A 24267-nucleotide genomic window follows, 5' to 3' on the forward strand; every position below is an offset into this window, starting at 1 on the left:
GTTATCACTGTGAACAATGTTAAATTATTCTTCAGATGACCAGTTTATTTTTTAAAGACAACTAATTTTTTTATTTAAAAAAAATCATGCCGTTTTCGCATCAAAATCCAAGCCAAAATATCGTACTACAACATCAATCTCTTCCGCATTGCGTTCAATAACATTAACATATTTAAGTAAGCTATGGTAATTTGAACACGTTGGCATCATCCAGCTTTTTGATTGGTTAATTAGCGATTTGACCTATTTGACCTAAGAGAACATGGCGGATATCCTACAGCATCAAACGTTTATACGAGACCGGAATCATTCGCTTACGATGAAACTAAGTTGACTTTTATTTGTATTTCATAACCATTCAACAAATTTATTTTGTGTACATTATTATAATCACTACTGAGTACAGTAATAATCAACAATTCAGAAACGCAGCATGCCGAGATTTTTGTGTTCGTTTTTATTTGAAACTTCGTTTATTTAGAATATATTTTCGTTACCAATAAAATAAAAATCTCTCAGTCAATCAGAAACCCGGATTCATGCCTTCGAGGAAGGTCTCATTTGAACGCTCACATCGTTTTTTTTTTTCGTTTGGGGGAAAACTAAAACTGGTCGCAATTTTCGAATAAGAATGAGTCGGCAATTTTTAGTGGAGTCGAAAATTTGGAGGTAAATAAAACACCGAAACCCGGCAAATAAATAGGCGACCAAATTTTTAGAGGGGTCGAAATTTTGGAGTTTTCACGGTACTAATTATTCCATTTCAATGAAACTTAGTACAAAGATGCTCTAGGACAATGTACAAACCTAATTAGTTTGGGGTAAAAATCTGTTCATATTAATTCCCTAATAAGCATAATAATTCATAATTTTTTGGTTCTAATCACATTTCAATTAAACTTGGAGACATAGATTTTCTGTTACATTGCGCAGACCTCATTAGTTTTACACTCAAATCTGGTCATATTAATTTTCTGATTTGCATAATTAGTTTTCAGCTAAGTAATTTCGAATTATATTTAATGTGTCTCCAATACTCTCAGCACATGGGAGTTCTTTCTAAGCTTTCTTTGATAGTAATTTAGTTAACAAGTTTCTGTAGGTTTTATATTTATTTAACAAATTAATATCAGTTGGTTTGTTTTTCAATTTGCCAAATAATTTATGTTTGGTTTTGATCGATTTAAGGAGACCTTGGGATAGCCAGGTTTTTCGAGGAGATTTAGATTTAACGTGAATGGTTTTAATTGGAAGATGTTTAGATGAAATACCGTAGTAAATATTATAAAATAATGTGTACGCGACATTAGGATCGGTACAATTATAAACTGACTGCCAAGATGCATCACTTAAGTCGGTCAAAAACCGGTCTTTATTATAGTGGGAAAAGTCGTATTTCTGAACATGATTATCCGTCTGAAACACGTGATTAAGACGTTCAATGACACCAAATATGGGGTAGTGGTCAGTAATATAGGTTTGAATAGTACCGCAATCGAAGAAATTATTTGTAATGTTAGTAAGGAGGTGATCGATGGTCGTGCTTGTGTTGTCAGTGACGTGTGTTGGGATGTTAATTACCTGGGTAAAATTGTAAGTACTTGTTAATGTTAGATATTGGGAGGCAGATGGTGAATCTGAAGAGGTGTCAATGTTCACATCGCCAAGGAGAATGCATTCATTACCACTAGCAGACAGCTGATCTAGACATGCTTCTAAACAGTTTAGGAATTCTGAATCGGGAGTATTGGGTTTTCTGTAATTAACACCTATGATAACTGTTTTGTTGTTAATGGTAGTTTCCACAAAGACCGATTCACAGTGCATAATAAAATGTTAATATGGGTGAAAGACAAAGAGGTATGAATGTACAGTGCCACACCACCACCCCGTAAGTTATCTGTGATTGGTGATCAAGTTATAAGCTGGAATATTATATAAATCGCAATTAGTTTCAGAATGCAGCCAGGTTTCACTGAGGCCCAAAAACATAAATGTTCTCTCCAATACATTAAGAAAAGTTGTTGGCTCATATATGGAGTGAATTGTTCAATACCAAGTGGTATACCCAACTTCGACGGGGGGTTATTGCTATTATATTATACCATTATATTGACAATTCGCTAAAACTAGTAAAAAAAGAGTTTACTTTCATCTACTAAAAGATCATGATTATAGCCCTTGAACATGAATATTTATAAGAATAGTATGTAGTTGTACGCTGAATGCATACAGAAATTACATGCGCAACACAGTTCAAATTGAATACAAACTAATTTTTATTCCGCATGAAAAAGAAACATATCCGCAGTGAAAAGAGCAGCGTAAAACACACAAATTAGCATAACAAAAGTTGACCTTTCTGACCTTTTACTGACGCACAACGCGATTTGAAATACAGGGTCGTGTACAGTTTGGATCATTTAAACAACGGATTTTCTACGTTTTCATTTTGGTTTTTGTACAATTTGGATTGTAATTTGCCCATTGAAAGTACAGTTGTGAAATAAACCGGTTTTGTGACTCATCATACTACTTGTAACTGTGGATAATTGATGTTCAGTCGTACTCGGTTCGACCGAAATTTGAGATGCGGTGGGACCTGATATACATGATATCTCTCAGCGTAGCGGGAAAAAACTGGTGGTATATTATTTTTGTTGCATTCATAGTACACAATATACACGGTGTTCGTAACTATCGTCCTCAAATTTGATTTCTTTGTAAATGCCATTTTTGAAGGTCGATGTGGTCATTGGGGTAATAAGAATTACCTCCATGGTGTGTTCACTAACAACTACTGTTGTCTGTGTCACTTCCTGTGTTTATGTATCGCGATGGTTAGTTGGAATATAGATCTCGCGTTATTTTGTGAGATCTAATGATAATCTTGTTGCTCTGCAATGTTTACTAGATATGATAAGAAATGATAACCTAAGCAAACGTGGCACGCATTACTTTCAATAGAAAACGCTGAGTTGTCAGTCTGTTTATTGTCTTGTTAAGGTAAAACAAACGCCCTCTACTGGTGAACCGAGTGTAGGAAAAAAACCCTAGGAAAAAAAACCTGTAGTGAAAAAAACACTTTTAGGAAATACTTTTGCAGAATACGGAAGACTTACTAACTTGTTTCTCATAACTATATTCACAGAATTGACATAAATGGTCACACATGTTACTACATAGTATATTATTGCCTCATTGTGTTATTCTTTGATCTTAGTTGTGAACATCTAGTGTTAATTTGTGTCAATCACTTGCGTTTATAGGCAACCTTTGATCTTGAATGCCTATTGTTTTGTTAAGTGTTTAATTCTAAATCGTTGAGGGATGCCTTTGATCTTTACATAAGATAAGTCTTGTTCATTTAGTTTTAAATCTTTGATATAAATTGGTGGATTAATGGACAGGAAAAGGCAAAAGTAAACATCAAGCATTATTACACAGTATTTTTTTTATTTTTCATTATTTATTAAATATTTACAAAATGTGAAACACATTAAATTATTCAACTACAAGATTATTATTTAACTACCACACACTGTAATTAAACCCACACCATTATTTCCGCCTGACACAATGTCCCACGGCTTCAAGAAATTGTTGAATGTCTTTTTTTCCTTCAGAAAAATCTTTGCATAAGTTGTGAAGTTTTTCTTGTAGCTGTTTTGTCGCTCTTTTGACGCGTTTTCTTGGGGGTACTCCACGGGACATCTGGTATAAAGTAGTTGAAACAAGAGCTGCATCTTTTCTGATTGCATCAACTGTAGCCCACACAGATGGATGGTTATAGCCAAGCAGTTGACCAAATGCATTATTCCAGCTTTCACTCAGGTTGTTGGTTCTGTCTTCGTTGTTGAGTGTTGCTAGATGAACATTCCACAATGATGGCGGAAACAGTGGAGGAATCCTGCGACATCTAAGAGGAGGGATACCGCCACCACGATATACAGGCGGAGGTTGAATTCTTCTGAAGGGACCTGACACATAGCTGGAATCAAAGTAGTTCAGGAGCTCTTCTAGATGATCTGGAACAGTATTCCTCAAGTGTTCCATACCCTGGGTTACGTCTTCTACTGGTAGGAATGCCAGTGCGTCAATCATGCCACAGAACAATCTAGTAGTGTCATCAGTTCTATACAAATTTACCAGCCCAAGTTCCTGTATTTTTCTCCAGGTGCTCTGCATGATATGGTAGGAACATCCATGTTGACATGGGGTCCTAAGATATTTGTGGTGGCTCTAATAGCCGATAGTTCAAAGTCTGTAATGATGGTTGATGGATCAGGTGAAAATCCAAGTTCTTCACATTTGTCCACTATAGCGGTTAAGAGTTCTTCATAGACGGCTTGAGTCTTGCCAGATAAAAATGCATAAATACAGCAAACTGCAGATTCCCCTGCTGATGCATGAATCACGTAAAGCTGCTGGAATAGTTTTGGCGCACATGACTGGAAGGCTTTTTGGGATGTTTTAATCATCATACATGTATAATTGGTCTTATCCATATTGACTGTCAGTTTGTTTGCCACTTACATACTTTCTAGAATTCTTGATGTCTAATTCAATTGTAATACTAGTATTTTGAATGAATTTGAAAAGCTTAATATTATCTGGAAAAAATTGGAAATCAAAAGCATTACTGTACTGGACTGCATTAGTGCCCAAGGTCCTCAACTCAGAAAATGATTTTTTTACCTGAGCCCCCTCCTTGGAAAAGAGTGCAAATTACAATTTTAATTCACCATGTGACAGTTTAAGGGGGATTAAAATTACGAATTTAGTTGCGTTGTCATTGACTTTTACAAAGAAGAAACAGAAATGGTCACAAAAAATATGCATGATTTGACCTACAACAGCGGCCTTTGACCTAAAAGGTCAAGTCTACTATTAACCAATCAGAATTGTATCAGTTTTGCGCAAAAGTAGGGGGATGGGCGCTTGATCGGGCATGGGTACTAACGCAGTCGAATACGGTTGTTGAGTTTACAATGTTGTTGATGTATAAGAATATATATATATATATATAGAGAGAGAATTAGACCGAGAATCGATTGCTGTGGAACACTGCATGATATATGTATGTTTATAAGTGAGCAGATTTGAGTCAATTTTGGCAAACAACTTGTGATCAGCAATGTCTGAGTTATTGATCAAGAAAGTGCTGTTAGTTGAAATTGATGTTAGTTTTTGAGAAATGCGGGTTTGCGAGAAATGTTGTTTGGGGTTTATTTAGAATCCTTTTTTTACTATTACATGAAACAAATTCTGAGATGTTAACATAACATGAAATACTGTATTTTTTAAATGACATCAACACAATTGCATTTAATGTCTCTGTAAAGTTTATAAATATATCAAATATGGTAATGCTGTTTATTATATTTGAAAGTTACAAAATACCAAATAAAAAATTTTATTTTTTTTTTGTTTAATTTAGTCAAGACAAAGGCCAAGATACAGAAGATCAAATACAGAATGATGGAGGTAAGTCAGCAACGTACATCATTGTAGGAACATTTTCTGGATTTTCTTCATTGAAGTACAAATGTATGTGTCAGTCACAGATCATAGAGGGCACCCTCTAGAAAATGACATGGACTCTGACCGAGACTTTTCTGATTTTATCAGGTGGTGATCAAGTGGCAACATCTGATGAACAAACAGCTGCTGCTATTGCAAGTGTAACGGGTCAAGTACCTTCCAATCTTGCTGATCCATCTAATATACAGGCAAGTATTGTCACTATTTATCTCAAGAACCTTGGATCCAGTTAAATTTACAATAATCTGTTGAAATGTGTGCATATTAGCTTTCTAATTTGCATAATAGTTAGCTAAATAAATAAATAAATAAAATTAGCTAGATTCAAATTTGTTTCTGTTTTTGCTAAAAATCTACTATTTATGATACGCATACATTGTATTGCTAATTTGATTATGACTGTTGGACATAAATAAAAATACTTAAAAGAAAAAGTTCTGACAAAATCCTCAAATTTGGCAGTGTGAAATGTAAAAAAAAAACCTTTAGATTTGGTGTTTTTTAATAATTCTCAGATTACCAAATATCACTCAATATTCTACTAGGATTTTGGTCAAGCATAGTGGCTAATTTGCATAATAATTATTGTGTTATTTGCATATTACATGCATAGTGTTTTTCAAAAATTATTAATTTTTTGTTTAATTTTAATTTAAAATGAAAATGTGAGTCATGGCTTTGATCATTAAACAAGAAATAAGAAAAAAATATTTTTTGACATAATTTGGTATTTTTAGGCCTATTCTCACTAGTGCATGTATAATATGAGGTTATTGCGAAAATGCCTCAAAGTATGCACGAACAGTACAGCAGTACAGCTGGAGTATCGACCGACACGCAGCGGAGGTTGATACTTTGTGCATACTTCGAGGTATTCTCGTAATAACCTTATTATACATCTTTTCCTTCCATGGATACATCATGAAAATGCCGAACTTCTTTGTGTGGAGTCCGGTGAAACCCTTGTGGCAGCCATGTTTGTTTTTATTATTAGAGGACGCTTACGCGCGTAATCATTCCATATTTGGAATTCGCATTTCCTTATATGGTAGGATGAAAATATCCCGTAAAATGTCGCAAAATTACCGTGTTACGGTGACAGATGTATAATAATATTTTTTATCGTAACCTTAACAAAACTGCTACATTGGCCGTTTTTTGTGCAAAAATAGTCAGGGATTGCGTTAACGCGGAATTACGCGTCCGGGAGTCAGGGATTGCGTTAACGCGGAATTACGCGTCCGGGAAGCATAGTTTTTCTGTGGGACGAATGAATTTTTCAACTGGTGAGTCCCTGGGACGCATCCGGTAAGTACACGTCTCGGTCGTATTATGATAGGTCTAAAGGCATTGTATGCGTTTGCGATGCCATTGTCCCGCATACAAAGTTCATAGAGCTTTTAAATTCACGTACAATACTGTGCCATTGTCTTCAAAAACACCTATTAGCATCTACATTTCACAATGGAAAGTGTGAAGTCCCGTCTGAAGTACGGCGAGACAGTCAATACTGAGACCTGCTAATTTAACCGCCTAAAACTTACAATGTCACCCAGGGTAATTTTTCTCCAAAAAATTACTTTAACGAACCTGGTACGTGAAATAAACTTTATTTTTGCTAATTTAATTTGTAATGAAATTATATTCTAAACAAAGTAAAAACGATCACAACTGCCGAGCAACAAATGATCAAGGTTGCGCAATCCAGTCATGCTGAGTTTCACAATTGTTGATTATTACTCAGTAGTGATTATAATAACGTTTAAAAAAAACAAATTTGTTGAATTGTAATGAAATGCAAATAAAATTCAACTTCGTTTCATCGTAATCAAATAATTCCGGTCGCAAATTAGCGCTCGATGGTTGACCTAATAGGTCAAATCTCCAATTAACCAATAAAAATGCTGGATAACGCCAACGTGTTCAAATTACCATATCTCATTTAAATATGTTAATGTTATTTAACGCAACGCAGAAGAGATTTGCCGATGTTGTAGTACGATCATTTGGCTTGAATTTTTACGGGAAAACTGCATGATTTTTTTTTTCAAATAAAAAAAATAGTTGTTTTCAAAAGGTAAACTAAGCATTTGAAGACTAATTTAAATAACAAATATTAAATAAAATCTGCCGAAAAATCGCCGATTTCTTGGTCCCATTTTATTTTTTTTTAAACCCAAACTGCCCAGAGGCGAATTAACTGCAGAATCTGGTACTAGTACTAGTATGTACAAATTTTGGGTGTATTGTTTTCTGGGGGCAATATTAATCGAAACAATGAACTATTTAATTATATAACACAAGTGACTTTGGGAGAAAAAAAATCACTTTTCTAGAAGCCATGGATCGATTCGTTATTTGCAAGATCGCCTCCCCGGCAGGTTCCATGTGGCAATGCCTTTTCTTGTCAGAATCGTATTAAGTCTAAATTAAGTCTGACACCAGCTCATTAGTCCCCGTTCGGACGGTGTCCGAAAACGGGGACTTATGTTTTGCCCTGTGTGCGTCCGTCCGTCCGTTCGTCTGTCTCTGCGTCCGTCCGTGATCACCTGTATCTCGAACATGCATGGACCGATTATGTTCAAACTTCACTCATACATCACACATTATATGGGACATATGCACATGCATTTTTTTCATGATCCGATTAACGATAGCCGAATAGCGGCCATTTTAAGGCCGAAAATGCATCAAAATCGCACATTTTCACCATTCCGGACCCGGATCTCAGTGATGCATGGATGGATTTCGTTCAAATTTGGTACATACATTAAACATAATAGGACCTTGATGCACGTCATTTTTTTTTTCGGATCAAGTTCGAAATGGCCGACTGGCGGCCATTTTGTTTTAAAGAATTCAGTTCTGGATCCGTATCCGAGACATGTCTGAATTGATCAAGTTCAAACTTCACACACACAAGGTACATCATGTCACAAATATGTATGTGCATTTGTTTCATGATCCCATTAACGTTAGCCAAATGGCGGCCGCTTTAAGGCCGAAAATGCATTGAAATCGCACATTTTCACCATTCCGGACCCAGATCTCAGTTATGCATGGACGGATTTCATTCAAATTTGGTACATACATTAAACATAATAGGACCTTGATGCACGTCATTTTTTTTTTCGGATCAAGTTCGAAATGGCCGACTGGCGGCCATTTTGTTTTAAAGAATTCAGTTCTGGATCCGTATCCGAGACATGTCTGGATTGATCAAGTTCAAACTTCACACACACAAGGTACATCATGTCACAAATATGTATGTGCATTTGTTTCATGATCCCATTAACGATAGCCAAATGGCGGCCGCTTTAAGGCCGAAAATGCATTGAAATCGCACATTTTCACCATTCCGGACCCAGATCTCAGTTATGCATGGACGGATTTCATTCAAATTTGGTACATACATTAAACATAATAGGACCTTGATGCACGTCATTTTTTTTTCAGATCAAGTTCGAAATGGCCGACTGGCGGCCATTTTGTTTTAAAGAATTCAGTTCTGGATCCGTATCCGAGACATGTCTGGATTGATCAAGTTCAAACTTCACACACACAAGGTACATCATGTCACAAATATGTATGTGCATTTGTTTCATGATCCCATTAACGATAGCCAAATGGCGGCCGCTTTAAGGCCGAAAATGCATTGAAATCGCACATTTTCACCATTCCGAACCCGGATCTCAGTTATGCATGGACGGATTTCGTTCAAATTTGGTACTTACATTAAACATAATAGGACCTTGATGCACGTCATTTTTTTTTTCCGGATCAAGTTCAAAATGGCCGACTGGCGGCCATTTTCTTAAAGAATTCAGTTCTGGATCCGTATCCAAGACATGTCTGGATTGATCAAGTTCAAACTTCACACACACATGGTGCATCATGTCACAAATAGATATGTGCATTTGTTTCATGATCCGCTTAACAATAGCTGAATGATGGCCATTTTAAGACCGAAAATGCATTAAAATCACGTATTTTCACAATTCCGGAACCAGATCTCAGTCATGCATGGATGGATTTTGTTCAGATTTAGTACAATGTGTTGTACATATGCAGGTGCATTTCGGTCATGATCTGCTTTGAATGTATATGTCACTCAAATATGAACGGAACGGGGACGTGTCATTGACAATGACTTGTTTATCTTGGCTTATGAAGAAATTGAAGGTAAACCCAGTAATGATTATAATTTTTGCAAGCAGCATTACATTTTAATAACAGTAAAAATAGAAGTAAACCATGTAAATAATGCAGATTGCTGACATGTAAAGGCTGGAATGAACATGTAAATAAAGTACAATATAAATGTGATTAATGCCTATTTATGTTTATTGTGTAATAGTGCGGTAGCGGCAGGGACCCCACATATTTTTAAGGGACCCACATATTTTATAAGGGGTGGGTCCCAGAGACTCCACATTATCAAACACTAATGCAACCCCTGAATAGTAGCAAAATATGTAATAGGAGATTCTCGGTAAATTAAAAACAACAACTACTGAACTGTTAAAAAATATCCCTGGCCATAGTGAACTCTGACTGTTTTGATGATTGTAAATTTTCATGGCAGCCTAGTGTGTTACCTTATTCAATATGGAGCTAGTCAGAAAGCAGTATTTTAGTTGTCATTGGTTACCGTGATACATGTAATTAGTCATGACATGACTTGTTGACAAAAATGGAAACGGTGTTACAGTTCGATGGCCTATACATGTACATGGTTTAATTAACATAAATATGAATTTTTTTTTTTTTTTTTTATATAGTATCGCTTTCATACAGACGGTAATGGACAAAGTCAGGTGACATACAGAGTTGTTCAGGTAGAAGGAGAAGGGAATGCTGGGAATTCTGTTGTCACCACAACTTCTTTTCCTCAGGGACAGCAAACAGTGACACAAGTTAATGAGGTAAATCCAGTATTTCACATTACTAGTTTAATGTCATGTCAAGATTACTGTCAAATCTAATAGAAGCCTCATTTAGTCTTTTTTAGAAAATGGAGAAACAAAAAATCCAAATTTCCCATATTGGTACATTTTGTAGATGCTCTAAGAGAAACTGCATCCCATCTGTTGCATTGTACCATTTCAATAGAAACCACGGTTTCTAATACTGATTTTACATTACTATGTATATGGTAAGCTTTTCACCACCAGACTTTCTCACCCAAAATTTTTCTGCAGTTTCTTATACAGTACAATGTGCACACAAGGTCTCAATTTTCTCGCCAGTGGCGAGACCATGGTGAGGCCATGTCTCGCCAATGGCGTACCAGTGGCGTACCAGTGGCGAGGCTGTTGAAAGGCTCGCTCTCAAAGAAGCGAGCCCAAGGTCGAGCTCGGCGCGATTAGTCAGATACGGCGCACCTTATTGTACTCGGCGCGATCACAGGCGCGACCGATGTTTTTAACATAGTTTCAGTTCTCTTACATTGTTGTTTATGAATGTAGATTAAATAACGGATAAATTGTGCAATGTGTTGCAAATAGCATGGCCAGTCGTAAATTAAACATTGAAATTTGTGCGTGTTTGTTGATTTGTGAGTTGGAAACGGTTACTGAAAAAGTTAACCGGGGATTGAATTGTTGTGTACCCTGTCCTGTTCTGCTTGTCTTGTCTTGCGTACAAGTAGTGTTGCAGTTGCTAAATTAAAACTCAATGGCATCCCGAGTCTGAGTCTTTTTACTCGCCTAAATTCCAACTATAACTCACGATAATTATACTCAAGGCATTTGAGACGTTTAAAGAGGTAAAATGCCACGACAAAGTAAAATTGATCATTTAAATTACGTGGTGGCATCACGTAGGCACGATGTACGTTTTCTTCAAAGTTCAGTCAGAGGTCAATGAAACCACTTGGTCGGCACCTAACGTCACAGAAATTATGCAAGACGTTTTCAAATTAAAAATCCCTGTCGAATTATTAAATGGTGTCTCGAAAAGGGATTTTTTATTTGACGCCTGCTTAGCACTAATTGTAACATCAGAAGGTCGCAATTGTTTATGTCGTTCGCTCGGGAGATGGAAAATAATGGCGCGTGTGTTACTCTTGCATTTATATGGTAGTATTACTACAATTGGCATACTTATTTTCAGCTTTCAATCTAAATGGACACAGAACACCCCAGTAACGTACTAGTACATGTATATATATTTTAGAGTCTGAAAAAATAAATAAATTACACAATTATTACTGTGCTAGGACGCTGTTTATTCACGCACGGTAACTAAAAAAGATTCACGCTTCCTATTAGTTCAGTGGATGCGTCTCGGCAGTTGTATCCATGCACCGCGTTTTAAAAAGTAACGTAATGAATCCAAACTAAAGGTCACATGTTGGAAAATAATAATAGTTTGCCTGAACCATGGAGGTACAGTACAGTTCTCGCGGAAGCTTTGGCTTCACTTCAGCGTCAGCTTCGCTTCAGCATCTCATCATTATGGCATTGTTATGGCTTCAGCATCGCTTCAATGTCGCGACATTAAAAAGTTAGGCGATTATCGCTTCGCTTCATTGTGGCCTCATTATGGCGACAATGTGGCATCAGCATCGCTTCATCAAACAAAGAAGTACTGTACTCATTTCCCCCAAACCTCTTGACCGCTTCCGCTTTTGACCGGTCAATTTCCGTTTTATTTTCGACCGTGCAAAAATTCGGACTACTAAAAATGTTCTGGTTTTCGTAGATCACGGTTACTAGTTTAGTAACCGTGCATAGATGTTGAACAACCGTCAAAAGTTTAAATACTTTTTGTTTTAACTATCTATAATTATATGCACGCAATCTGACCCTTTGACCTAGATTTGGCTGGGATTGAATATTTTATTTTAGACAACATTCCGACGTGACGCACTGCTACACTGGGTTTCTTTTCATGATTGTGTTGAGTTTACGATTTGTATAATTATTGTTGTTTCCCCCCAAGCAGAAGACAAGCCGAAAGACCATGAAGCTAAATAGAATTCCCACGCATGGACGTGGACTGAGTGAAAGAAAATATTTCTAAGGCTAAAATAAAAATGACCTACTATTACACCCCTTTGTATATTTGTCAATTTTGAATATATTTGGTATGACCGTATGATCGTAAATACCTAGATAAATCTCGTCTTTCGTTAATAATTTCATTTATTTGAAATGTCTACCGACCGTAATTTGTTTCTCCAAACGGTCCCGACGTCCGTCATTCAACACAATCAGCATTTATTTATCGCAATTCATGGGGATCATGTCCCGTAATTTGCGGGCTGTACAACCAAATAATTAAACAAGTACTATTTATTGTATTTTTGTTTTACCTCGCGAAACTACAACAGAGCGTAGAGTTGTCGCGGTTAAATAGTCGCCTTGAAATCGATTGAACTTCAACTACTAGTATCCATTTCTCACCTTGAAATAAAAAAAAACGAACAGCATCGGGGGATATATTATTAACCAGTCTTACGAATCGCTAGCTTTATTTTATTCGAATTCATAAAATTCACGAGTTTTCGACATTTGTTGGCAACTTCCGTGCTAAAATGGTTGAAAATGTGGGTGTGGTTTTCTCGCAAAGTCCTGTTGATAATACGGACAAATATGGTTCTGTGACCCAGGTCGTGCTCCGATCAGGTGACTCTCAGCCAATCAATGATGTTGTAACAAAACATATTTAACGCAAATTGAAGGGTCGTCGTACCATCCAATCTCCATCGTCGATTCACAAAGTTTTTCTTGTGCTGTGACAGGCTTCGCAATTATTCACTGAAAAACATCGGTATATTTTGACAAACGGATGGGATTTTACCTCAGTTCAAAAAAAGAAAAAAAAAAAAAAACAGGGCTGGGATACAAATCAGTTTTGCAAGTTGGGAAATAAGGTAAACCAGACTGGGGTCGATGATTTTCAGTATCGAAAGACTTCCGTGTGAATCATGATTTTCAAATTGTTCATCGACTGGTCACCAAATATTTACGGCCACACTAAAAGGACACGTTTTTTTTCTGAAGCCCAATAAATTATTCCTGCATGTCAAGCGCTATTCGATTTTTTACAGGGCATGTGGCTCGTTTTCATTCGAAAATATGTTTGTGAGAACTTGAATACTTTTAAAGTACGTATAGATCGAGCTCAGATCACTGATCGTGACTTAATTTTGAGAATTGGTTGTCAAATTTTACCAGACCGACGCCACCACAACCATCCAATCATATGTTGGAAATGTATGCACTTGTTTTGAAACTTTGTATCAAGATGACTGGCGACGACGCCGACGCACCAGGCGGCGTACGTGTGTATTGCATGTTTTAGTAGTCCAGGCATGGGGTCGGACTCGGCTAAAACTAAACGAAACACAGAAAAATACCACCGAAATGATGAATCTGAATCTGCTCTTCTAGCAGCAAATAAAATGAGCGAAAAAAGGTAAATTTTATAACAAGAACAGCAAATTGTGTTGTATCAGAACGACGATTGCATCGTGTGATTTGAATTTATCACGATTTTCCTTCTAGTCAATATGAAACTCGTCACCTTGCCGATTGTAATGTACTTCGCAAAGTTTTTGGTGCCCAATACTCGCAACACTAAAATAATTAAACAAGATATCTTTTTAAAATGTCATTTTACTCTTGATCATATTATTTTATTCGCCTTGAATTTCAAATCGATTACATATCGAACTTCTGTACATGTTTTTTGTCTACTGCCCTTCTGCGTGCAAATAATGAGGTCATACTCATGTCACAGTAAGTTGAAGCTGATGCCATGTTGATGCCATGAGACTGCGAAGCTGAGGCCACGATGATGCCACAAAATAGCGAGGCGAACACAGCTTCAATTTTCAATGAAGCGAAGCTGATGCCACAATGATGCGATGCTGAGGCGACAATGAAGCCATGCGTAGGCGACAATGATGCCACAAAAGCCAAAGCTTCCGCGAGAACTGTACTGTATTTATGTTAGAGCTGTGGTTAGTCACAGTCCGTCAACAAGGGAGGGACTGTGATTTAGCGTTAATCCAATGACACTAAACATACACTATTTTTGTTAAAAGACGCTAATAATTTGAAAAACACTTGTAACACTTGTAGGGTAATCAAAAAATAAGAAGAAATTGCAAACAAATTTGAAAAAAGACGAGCTCTAGTTTAGTAAAATTGGCAGATGAAAACCCCAAAATGAACTGTTTCCAAAGTGATAGCGTGACCTTGCATCGGACATATTGATATGCAAACGACTAATTTGTGAAACAAACAGGAGCGGATAAGATAAACAAAAAAAGGACCAACGATTTCAAACAATGTATCCTCACCTCTAATTTATTTAAAACGTCGTGTGTAAAACAGAGTTTGTCGTAGCAGGCAGTCAAAAAATGGTAACCCCCATTAGTATGCACTGGTGAATTGTTTTTACTTTACAATAATTTTGTCAAGCACGAACGTCGTCAGATTCGTTTTTTTGTTGTCAAAAATAAATAATTCACACAACGGTGAGATGATTAACATAGGTCACCCGTTTGGCCCCAACGACACATTTAATAGGTTCATCAAATTGACCTAGGAATGATTTCCAGACAGTTTCGGATTCGAAAAGAAAATATTATTGTTTTTGATGACAGTTGTTTTATTTGTGTGTAATATTTAAAGCATGGCGGTCGTCGTGCAGTGCGTGTTTAAATTTCAGATAAACCATGCGTTTCACATCCAGTGGGCACATCGCTATGAGTCCCATATTGAACATAACGTGGTGTGATGACCACCAACCTTTAATATTTTGAATAATAATGATCTTATCAATATTCATGACTGTACAATCTAAATCTAATTAAATAAATGAATGAATTATACATTGTTGCAAAGCTCTGACATTTTATGATGGTTCTGCTGTCATTAACCGAACTATTCAAATTTATGATTGCATGTACCTTGGGTAGATTGTTTTTATGTTGAGGGCAAGGACAAAATAAATGTTTCTGATAACCCTACCTACTCGTGTTTGTAGTGGAACCAGTTCTTTCATTAGTTCCTCCTGTTCGGACAAAGTCAAGAAAATGAGGACTTGTGTTTTGACCTTGGTGCGTGTTCATTTCAATCATCAAAATCGAGTGTGTCTGCCAATTCAAAACAATCTAGGCTGTGTATAGATGTATTTTGTGCAAACTCAGTACAAACATCATGGGACCATGATGCATATTATTTTTTGTTTTTCAGAGCAGAATCAAAAATGACCAACTGGCAGCCATTTTATTTAAATGAATTGAAACTATATCTCTGACAACTTCGATCGATCATTTATATATAAATCGCACTGTTTCTTCAAACCCAGCATGTTTCATTGAACCCACCTTAAACCAGCCATGTTTCATTGAACCCACCTTAAACCAGCCATGTTTCATTGAATCCACCTTAAACCCAGCATGTTTCATCAACCCACCTTAAACTCAGCATGTTTCATCAACCCACCTTACACCCAGCATGTTTCATTGAACCCACCTTAAACCCAGCATGTTTCATTGAACCCACATTTCCTCAAACCCACTTTAAACCTGCCATGTTTCATCAAACCAACCTTAAACCTGTCATGTTTTCTCAAACCCACCTTAAATCTGCCATGTTTCCTCAAACCCATCTTAAATCTGCTATTTTTCATCAAACCCACTTTAAACACAGCATCTTTCATCGAACCCACTTTAAACCCAGCATGTTTCATCAAACCCTCCTTAAACCTGCCATGTTTCATCAAACCAACCTTAAACCCAGTGTGTTCCATTAAACCCACCCTAAACCCACCATATTTCCTTAAACCCACTTTAAACCTGCCATGTTTCATCAAACCCACCTTAAACCTGCCATGTTTCATCAAACCCACCTTAAACCTGCCATGTTTCATCATACTCACCTTAAATCTACCATGTTTCCCCAAACCCACCTTAAATCTGCCATGTTTGATCAAACCCACCTTAAATCTGCCATGTTTCATCAAACCCACCTTAAATCTGCCATGTTTCATCAAACCCACCTTAAATCTGCCATGTTTCATCAAACCCACCTTAAATCTGCCATGTTTCATCAAACCCACCTTAAATCTGCCATGTTTCATAAAACCCACCTTAAATCTGCCATGTTTCATAAAACCCACCTTAAATCTGCCATGTTTCATCAAACCCACCTTAAATCTGCCATGTTTCATAAAACCCACCTTAAATCTGCCATGTTTCATCAAACCCACCTTAAATCTGCCATGTTTCATCAAACCCACCTTAAATCTGCCATGTTTCATCAAACCCCCCTTAAATCTGCCATGTTTCATCAAACCCACCTTAAATCTGCCATGTTTCATCAAACCCACCTTAAATCTGCCATGTTTCATCAAACCCACCTTAATTCTGCCATGTTTCATCAAACTCACCTTAATTCTGCCATGTTTCATCAAACCCACCTTAAATCTGCCATGTTTCATCAAACCACCTTAAATCTGCCATGTTTCATCAAACCCACCTTAAATCTGCCATGTTTCATCAAACCCACCTTAAATCTGCCATGTTTCATCAAACCCACCTTAATTCTGCCATGTTTCATCAAACCCACCTTAAAATCTGCCATGTTTCATCAAACCCATCTTAAAGGGTTAGCATACGTTTAATGTGTTTTTTTTCAATATTTTTTTTTATTTTAAATTATTTATGGTATGACAGTATCTATGACTGTGCTTTTATTCTAAACAAAAACGCTTATTTCAACGTTTTTTCTATTTCAAAACATTGCCACGTGTGAATGTTTATAAACACCACCAACATAAGCACAACACTCGCATGAAAGTAATCCTAATTGACACTTGATGAAAGATCCGATTTGCATATCAATACGACAAAGTTTACGTAATTGCGGTACTCATTTCACCCAGCCTTCCGCTTTTACACCCACAGCTTATTGCTTGATTTCCGACCGGAAACCGACAGCATTTTAATTGCTCTTTTTTTCGCTCGCTTGCTCATTGAAAACATTGACCGCTCGCCAAAACACTGATCACACATGAGTAGTCGAAATGGTGGTTTTTCAAATCTAATAGCTGCATGACAACCAATCCTCAACGCAACTAATTACTTAACTAGGACCTCTTGTTACGTGTTTTGGGTGCTTGTCAGTAAATGTAATATTTTATTTCACTCTGGGTCACCTTATTTCACAACTAACAAAGAAAACTGATTCGCCGTGGACTCAGCTTAGTTTTTCTTCTTTCTGAGCTGAGGTCAAATCCCCTCTGTTAGTCAAAATATGCCGATGTTTTTCAGTGAATAATTTGCCTAATAATAAGCCTGTCGCAGAAAAAAAAAAAAAACTATGTGAATCGAAGACGGAGATTGGATGGTACGACGACCCTTCAATTAGCATCAAATATGCTTTGTTACAACATCATTGATTTGCTGAAAGTCACCTGATCGGAGCACGACCTGGGTCACAGAACCATATTTGTCCGTATAAAATTATCAACAGGATTTTGCGAGAGAACCACACCCACATTTTCAACCATTTTCAGAGCGGAAGTTGCCAATAAATGTCGAAAATCTCGTGCATTCCATGTATTCGGATAAAATAAATCTAGCGATTGCTAAAAATGGTTATTAATATACTCCCCGATGCTCTTGGAATTTTTATTTTTTTGATTTCAAGGTAATAAATGGCTAGTTGAAGTTGTATAGACTTCAAGGCGGGTGTTTCACTGCGAACAACCAAGCTCTGTTGTAGTTTCACGATGTAAAATGAAATATATATAATAAAGCATGTTTTATCAAAGCCACCTCATGTACGTCTGAAAACATTGTGTCTACATAGTGCTGGACAGTTTATTGAGATGTCTAATTTGTAATTCAGCACAATTGTTCATATATTGTTGACATTACACTTTCACTATTTGATGTGTACAATGCTGTGTACTATGATGATAAATTTTATGGTATAGTTGTAATTTATTCTACAGGCAGTAATACCAAGTCCATACAGCAATGGTAACAGTCCAAGCAATGACAATCAGGCAGGTGAGACGCGATTTACCTATTTCCCTGCACCGGCATCTGACGCTTCAACCACCGCACAGTCAGAGGGCTCCCTCACACAAGCTGCCGGAGGTAAATAGTTCTTAAATGTAGTTGAAGTGAGCTGGCTGCAGTCAGAGTGTATCTAGCGCACAGGTCTGAGGGAACCCTTTTATGTCGCCATACCCCACAATACTGAAATACATCAACTATGGTATAGTATATGCTATATCCAAGGCTTTACTTGGTTGTAACCATGGTTATATTTCTGATTTTTCTGTTGTCAGTTAACACTTCCGGTACATTTTCATTTCACATAGTCGGCATTTCATATTGCAATAGTTGGCATTCCATATTGCAATAGTTGGCATTCCATACTGCAAAAGTTGGCATTCCATATTGCAATAGTTGGCATTCCATATTGCAATAGTTAGCATTCCATATTGCAATAGTTGGCATTCCATATTGCAATAGTTGGCATTCCATTTTGCAATAGTTGGCATTCCATATTGCAATAGTTGGCATTCCATATTGCAATAGTTGGCATTCCATATTGCAGTAGTTGGCATTCCATATTGCAATAGTTGGCATTCCATATTGCAATAGTTGGCATTCCATATTGCAATAGTTGGCATTCCATATTGCAATAGTTGGCATTCCATATTGCAATAGTTGGCATTTCATATTGCATTAGTTGGCATTCCATATTGCAATAGTTGGCATTCCATATTGCAATAGTTGGCATTCCATGTTGCAATAGTTGGCATTCCATATTGCAATAGTTGGCATTCCATATTGCAATAGTTGGCATTCCATATTGCAATAGTTGGCATTTCATATTGCATTGTTTGCTTGTCATTTTCAGGTCAGTTCTATGTAATGATGTCACCACAAGATGTGCTGTCAAGTGGAGCCCAGCGAAGCATTGCTCCTAGAACACACCAGTACAGTCCGTAAGTATCTTTTCTATATTAACCATATATGTATAATTCATAAATAACAGAAATAATTTCACTATTGAAGATTAGTTTGTTATTAGCTGTGCTGTCATCAGAGATGACCAAGCAGAGTTCATGGATTGATCACACCTGTCGTCGTCCATCTGTCATATATCGTTCGTCAACTTTTTTCATTCAAATGAATTCTTCTCCAAAACCATCAGCTTAATTGCCTTGCCATTCACACCACACTTACATGGGATGGTCCTCTTTCAGATTTGTTCATTTCATGACGTCACATGCAGTGTTATCCCCAGGCCTCTGAAGCATCATGGTACAGTTATGCTTGGACACTTGCCTGTGATGATTTTTGTATTGTTTACAAGTGTCAGTCCAGTCTTGCACAACTTTAAAACAATAACATGTATTGATTGAAAGGTAATCCCGCCTTTGTTAGCCATACAAAAATAGTGATAAAAACTGAAGTCTACAAGAAGTTACCAACTTATTCAAGGGTGTGGAGCCTCAAAATCCAAAACAAATACTTGGGTAGTAATAATTTGATAAAACAATAATGTGATAAAGCAGTGTATGTCAGGATGATCTATCCCGATTTGCTGCATTGCGGTTAATTGCCCATGAAATTTTACTACATCCTTAAACCATTAAATATTGGTTAACAACTAAACCATTTAATAAACAACTTAAACCATTAAACAACAACAACTTAATCCATTTAATTTTGGTTAATATTTGTTAACAACTTTAATCCCGCCATACAATACACACATGAGATATCAGAAATAACACTACCATTTCTCGATATTTCTACTAACGTAGATGGTGATCAGATTTCTACATTTTCTACATTTTTACACAAAACCTACTGATTCACATTGTTATTTACAGTATGAATCATCACATCCTACTAGAATGAAGGACTCCATACCTTACTCACAGTTACTTTATGAGTTCTATGATATCAGTGGTTAATATGTTTGGCCATTTTTAGTGTATATTTATAATAATGCAGCAAATCTACATTGTTTTATTAACCAAAACTGTTTTTCGAGTTTTTCTTGAGTTGAAGTTTTGATAGAGTACGACTCATTGGGACCGCCGCCAAATCAAGTGCGTTCGGACTAGGACATTCAAACTCGCAGTTATCGTTCAAAAGATAATGATGGTGCGAAATATGTCTGGGTTTTTAAAGAAAATGCTTTGTCACAGAATAATAGTCTGTTAAAGGTGCTAAGTATGAAATAACTTGGGGACAAAAAAACAAACCTGCATAGAAATCGGAATAATAAGTCTTTTGATTATTGGAGACGCATTTCAATGGACTTGATTACAAACAATGTATGACGTAAATTTCACCAGGAAATTCCGCAGTGTGCTCTCGCAATCACGGACTTAGTCATTTTTACAAGATTCGTCATTTTTGATGTCGCGTGATAATTATGTAAACAATGACTGTCCAGTTTGTGCGAACTTGCACCTCTATACTTGGTCTTTTGATATATATAACCTAAATTACTGTTCTGAACGAGACCACAGACAGAGAATGTTTTATTTAAAAACGTCAGAAAACCCTTCTCGCTACCTTAATTCTAGTGGACATAATATTACAGATATGTCTATTTCTGGTGTATGTGTTGTCAATGGCAACGAAAATCAGCTCAGGCATGTCGAGGAGAAAACTATATTCCGCCTTGGAACTAAAGAACCCCATGGAATCAACAAACAGTTCAACTCATTTGTTGAGCTCACTACCTAAGGCGCGTTATTTGTTCTATTGTGGAATTTTTTGTGATTCTAATTTATGGTTCATGCGCGTTCTTATGTTCCTATGTTCTACCTGTGCGTTTTAACATTTTCTTCTATGCTATCGATAAAGAGCCATTGCTCGAAATGTCTAGCTATTTTTAATAGTTATTTAGGACTACAATTACCAAATATTATCTTCTATATATCATATTTATCAGTCCGAGCAGCGTTTATTTATTTATAAACAAATATTGGTTTAGCTGCTTTAGAATGTAACGTGTATGTCTTATTTTCAGTGGTAAAATAGATGGCACTAGAACAGCTAGAGATGAAAGAAGACGAGCCACACATAATGAAGTTGAAAGGAGACGAAGAGATAAAATAAATAACTGGATTGTGAAGCTATCAAAACTTGTCCCAGAGTGTGGACAAGACCACTCTAAGCAGGGACAAGTGGGTGGGGTAATTATAATTACATTATTACCATACTCGTTCGACCCAGCACTAAGGGTACTCAGCTCCAAAAATCCGTCCCTTTAAAAAAATGTTCAAATGACAATTTTAGTTCATCATGTGCCAAATTAGGGAGGGGGGGGGGGGATATTTATCTATTTCGAGGAAAATTGTGAAATGAGTTGCGTCGCCATTGATCTCCACAACACTCTTACAAGGAAGAAACATGAATAATCACAAAAATTTGCAGATATTATAATTTTATTTATTTACTATCTGAATTTACGATGTGAACAATTTTAGGATCCCTGGGGAAAACGGTCAAATGTATTTGATCATACACAAATTTGATGCAAAGCAATTTTTGACTCCCATGTGCGAAGCACAAAATGGGAGTCTTTGCAGTTAGTGTGTCTGTATGTGTGTGTGTATGTGTGTATGTGTGTATGTGTGTATGTGTGTGTGTGTGTGTGTGTGTATGTGTGTCCGACTGTTCCACTGCTATCTCAAGAACCATACATCGGTTTTTGATGAAACTTGGTGCATAGATGCTCTGGGCCAATGCGCAGATTTGATTAGGTTTTGGTAAAAATCCATGCTCGTTAATTACCTAATTTGCATGATAATTAGCTAATTTTTAGCTGTTCTATGACTGTTCCACTGATATCTAAAGAACCACTCATTGGATTTTGATGAAACTTGGTACATAGATGCTCTGAACATATGCGCAGATTTGATTAATTTTTGGTAAAAATCCGTGCATATTAATTACCTAATTTGCATGATAATTAGCTATTTTTTAGTGGTTCCATGACTGTTCCACTGATATCTAAACAACCACTCATTGGATTTTGATGAAGCTTGGTACATAGATGCTCTGAACTAATGCTAGGTTTTGATTAGTTTTTGGTAATAATCCGTGGACACTAATTACCTAATTTGCATAATGATTAGTCAATTTTCGGTTTTTCCACTGATATCTCAAGTACTAATCATCACATTTCAATGAAACTTGGTACATAGATGTCATACGACACTGCACAGACCTGATAGTTTTTATGGTAATATCAGTACATATTAATTACCTAATTTGCATAATTAATTAATTTTCAGCATTTGATATAAGTAGTTAGCATTACATTTCAATGAAACTTGGTACTTACATACTCAAGGACTATGCAGAGATTGATTGTTTTCGATAAATATTTGTGCATATTAATCACCTAATTTGCATAATTAGTTAATTTTCAGCTTTCCCACGGGTATCTCAAGTACTAATCATCGCATTTCAATGAAACTTGGTACATAGATCCTTTAGGACTATGCAGAGACCTGATTAGTTTTAGGGTAAATAATTGTGCATATTAATTACCTAATTTGCATAATTAATTTTCAGCTTTTCTACTGATATCTAAAGTACTAATCATCACATTTCAATGAATCTAGAATTATGCAGACCCAATTAGTTTCCGGTAAATATTTGTGCATATTAATCACCTAATTTGCATAATTAACCAACTTTCACACTGATATCTCAGGTACTATACATCACATATCAATGAATGTACATGGATGCTGTAGGACAATAGACAGACCTGAATAATTGCGGGTTAAAATCGGTACATATTAATTACCTAATTTGCATAATTAACCAATTTTAAGCTTTCACACTGATATCTAAAGTACCGTAAAAACTCCAAAATTTCGACCGGTTTTAAATAATTGGTGTTAGATATGTGACGTGTTTTTAGAGTCAAAATTAAGGTGCATTTTCGGACGGTCGAATTTTTCAGAATAGAAATCAGCAAATGAAAAAATGGGGATGATAGACAGTGTGCTTCATTAGTTTTTAAAAAAATGCAATGTCCGTCAATTGACGTAAACTTCCTCATGTTTCACGGTAAAAGCAAAGGTCGTGGCCGAGTTGTAACTCAAAATCTAAACAAAGTCATCAATCAGAGAGTATTATGACAAGCAAAACAAAACATCAAGACGCGGAGAAGAGGTCAGCACAAAACTAATAGGTCAAAAGACAAAGCTGTCTCGCACTACCTAGAAAAACTTGCGAATGTTCGAAGTACAGGTACCCATTGCAGTGTTCTCCCCAGGCCTTTCAAGCACTGCGGGCCCGCGTCGCTTAGACAAACAGCCGCGTCGCTTTTGTTTCGCCCGCGATCCTTGAAATCCTGCCCGCGATGCTTATTCACGTTGTATTGTTTACAAGTGTCAGCCTCGTCTAGCACATCTTTAAAACAATGACATGTATTGATCGAAAGGTAATCCCGCCTTTGTACATAGTTAGCCTTACAAAAACAGTGATAAAAACGGAAGTCTACAAGAAGTTACCAAGTCTATCAAGGGTGCGGAGCTGGCAAACCCAAAATACTAGGGTAGTAATAATTTGCCCATTGCGTCGGGATGGTTTATCCCGAGTTGCTGCACTGCGATTAATTGCGTTTTTACTACTTCATCGCCAGTGACACTAATTACCAAGAATTAAAAAAACAAGTGAAATTAAGTCGCATCGGAAAA

At 36.6% G+C, this 24267-nt stretch overlaps 1 protein-coding gene across 2 annotated transcripts in view; it reads left to right on the forward strand.

Annotated features, from left to right (window-relative positions):
* Positions 1-24267, forward strand: part of LOC102808208 (upstream stimulatory factor 2-like) — a 44020-nt gene that overhangs the window by 11968 nt on the left and 7785 nt on the right. Inside the window, exons 2-7 of one of the 2 annotated variants that reach the window (XM_085499080.1) lie at positions 5441-5487; positions 5632-5732; positions 10326-10469; positions 18523-18670; positions 19443-19530; positions 21579-21744. In XM_085499080.1, coding sequence (XP_085355206.1) covers positions 5441-5487; positions 5632-5732; positions 10326-10469; positions 18523-18670; positions 19443-19530; positions 21579-21744 — 694 coding nt within the window. The remainder of the gene's footprint in view (positions 1-5440; positions 5488-5631; positions 5733-10325; positions 10470-18522; positions 18671-19442; positions 19531-21578; positions 21745-24267) is intronic. The other variant, XM_085499081.1, reaches the window with a different exon arrangement.

This window comes from Saccoglossus kowalevskii, chromosome 5 (genome assembly GCF_978046115.1).
Source record: "Saccoglossus kowalevskii chromosome 5, keSacKowa6.1, whole genome shotgun sequence".
Classification (NCBI taxonomy): domain Eukaryota; kingdom Metazoa; phylum Hemichordata; class Enteropneusta; family Harrimaniidae; genus Saccoglossus; species Saccoglossus kowalevskii.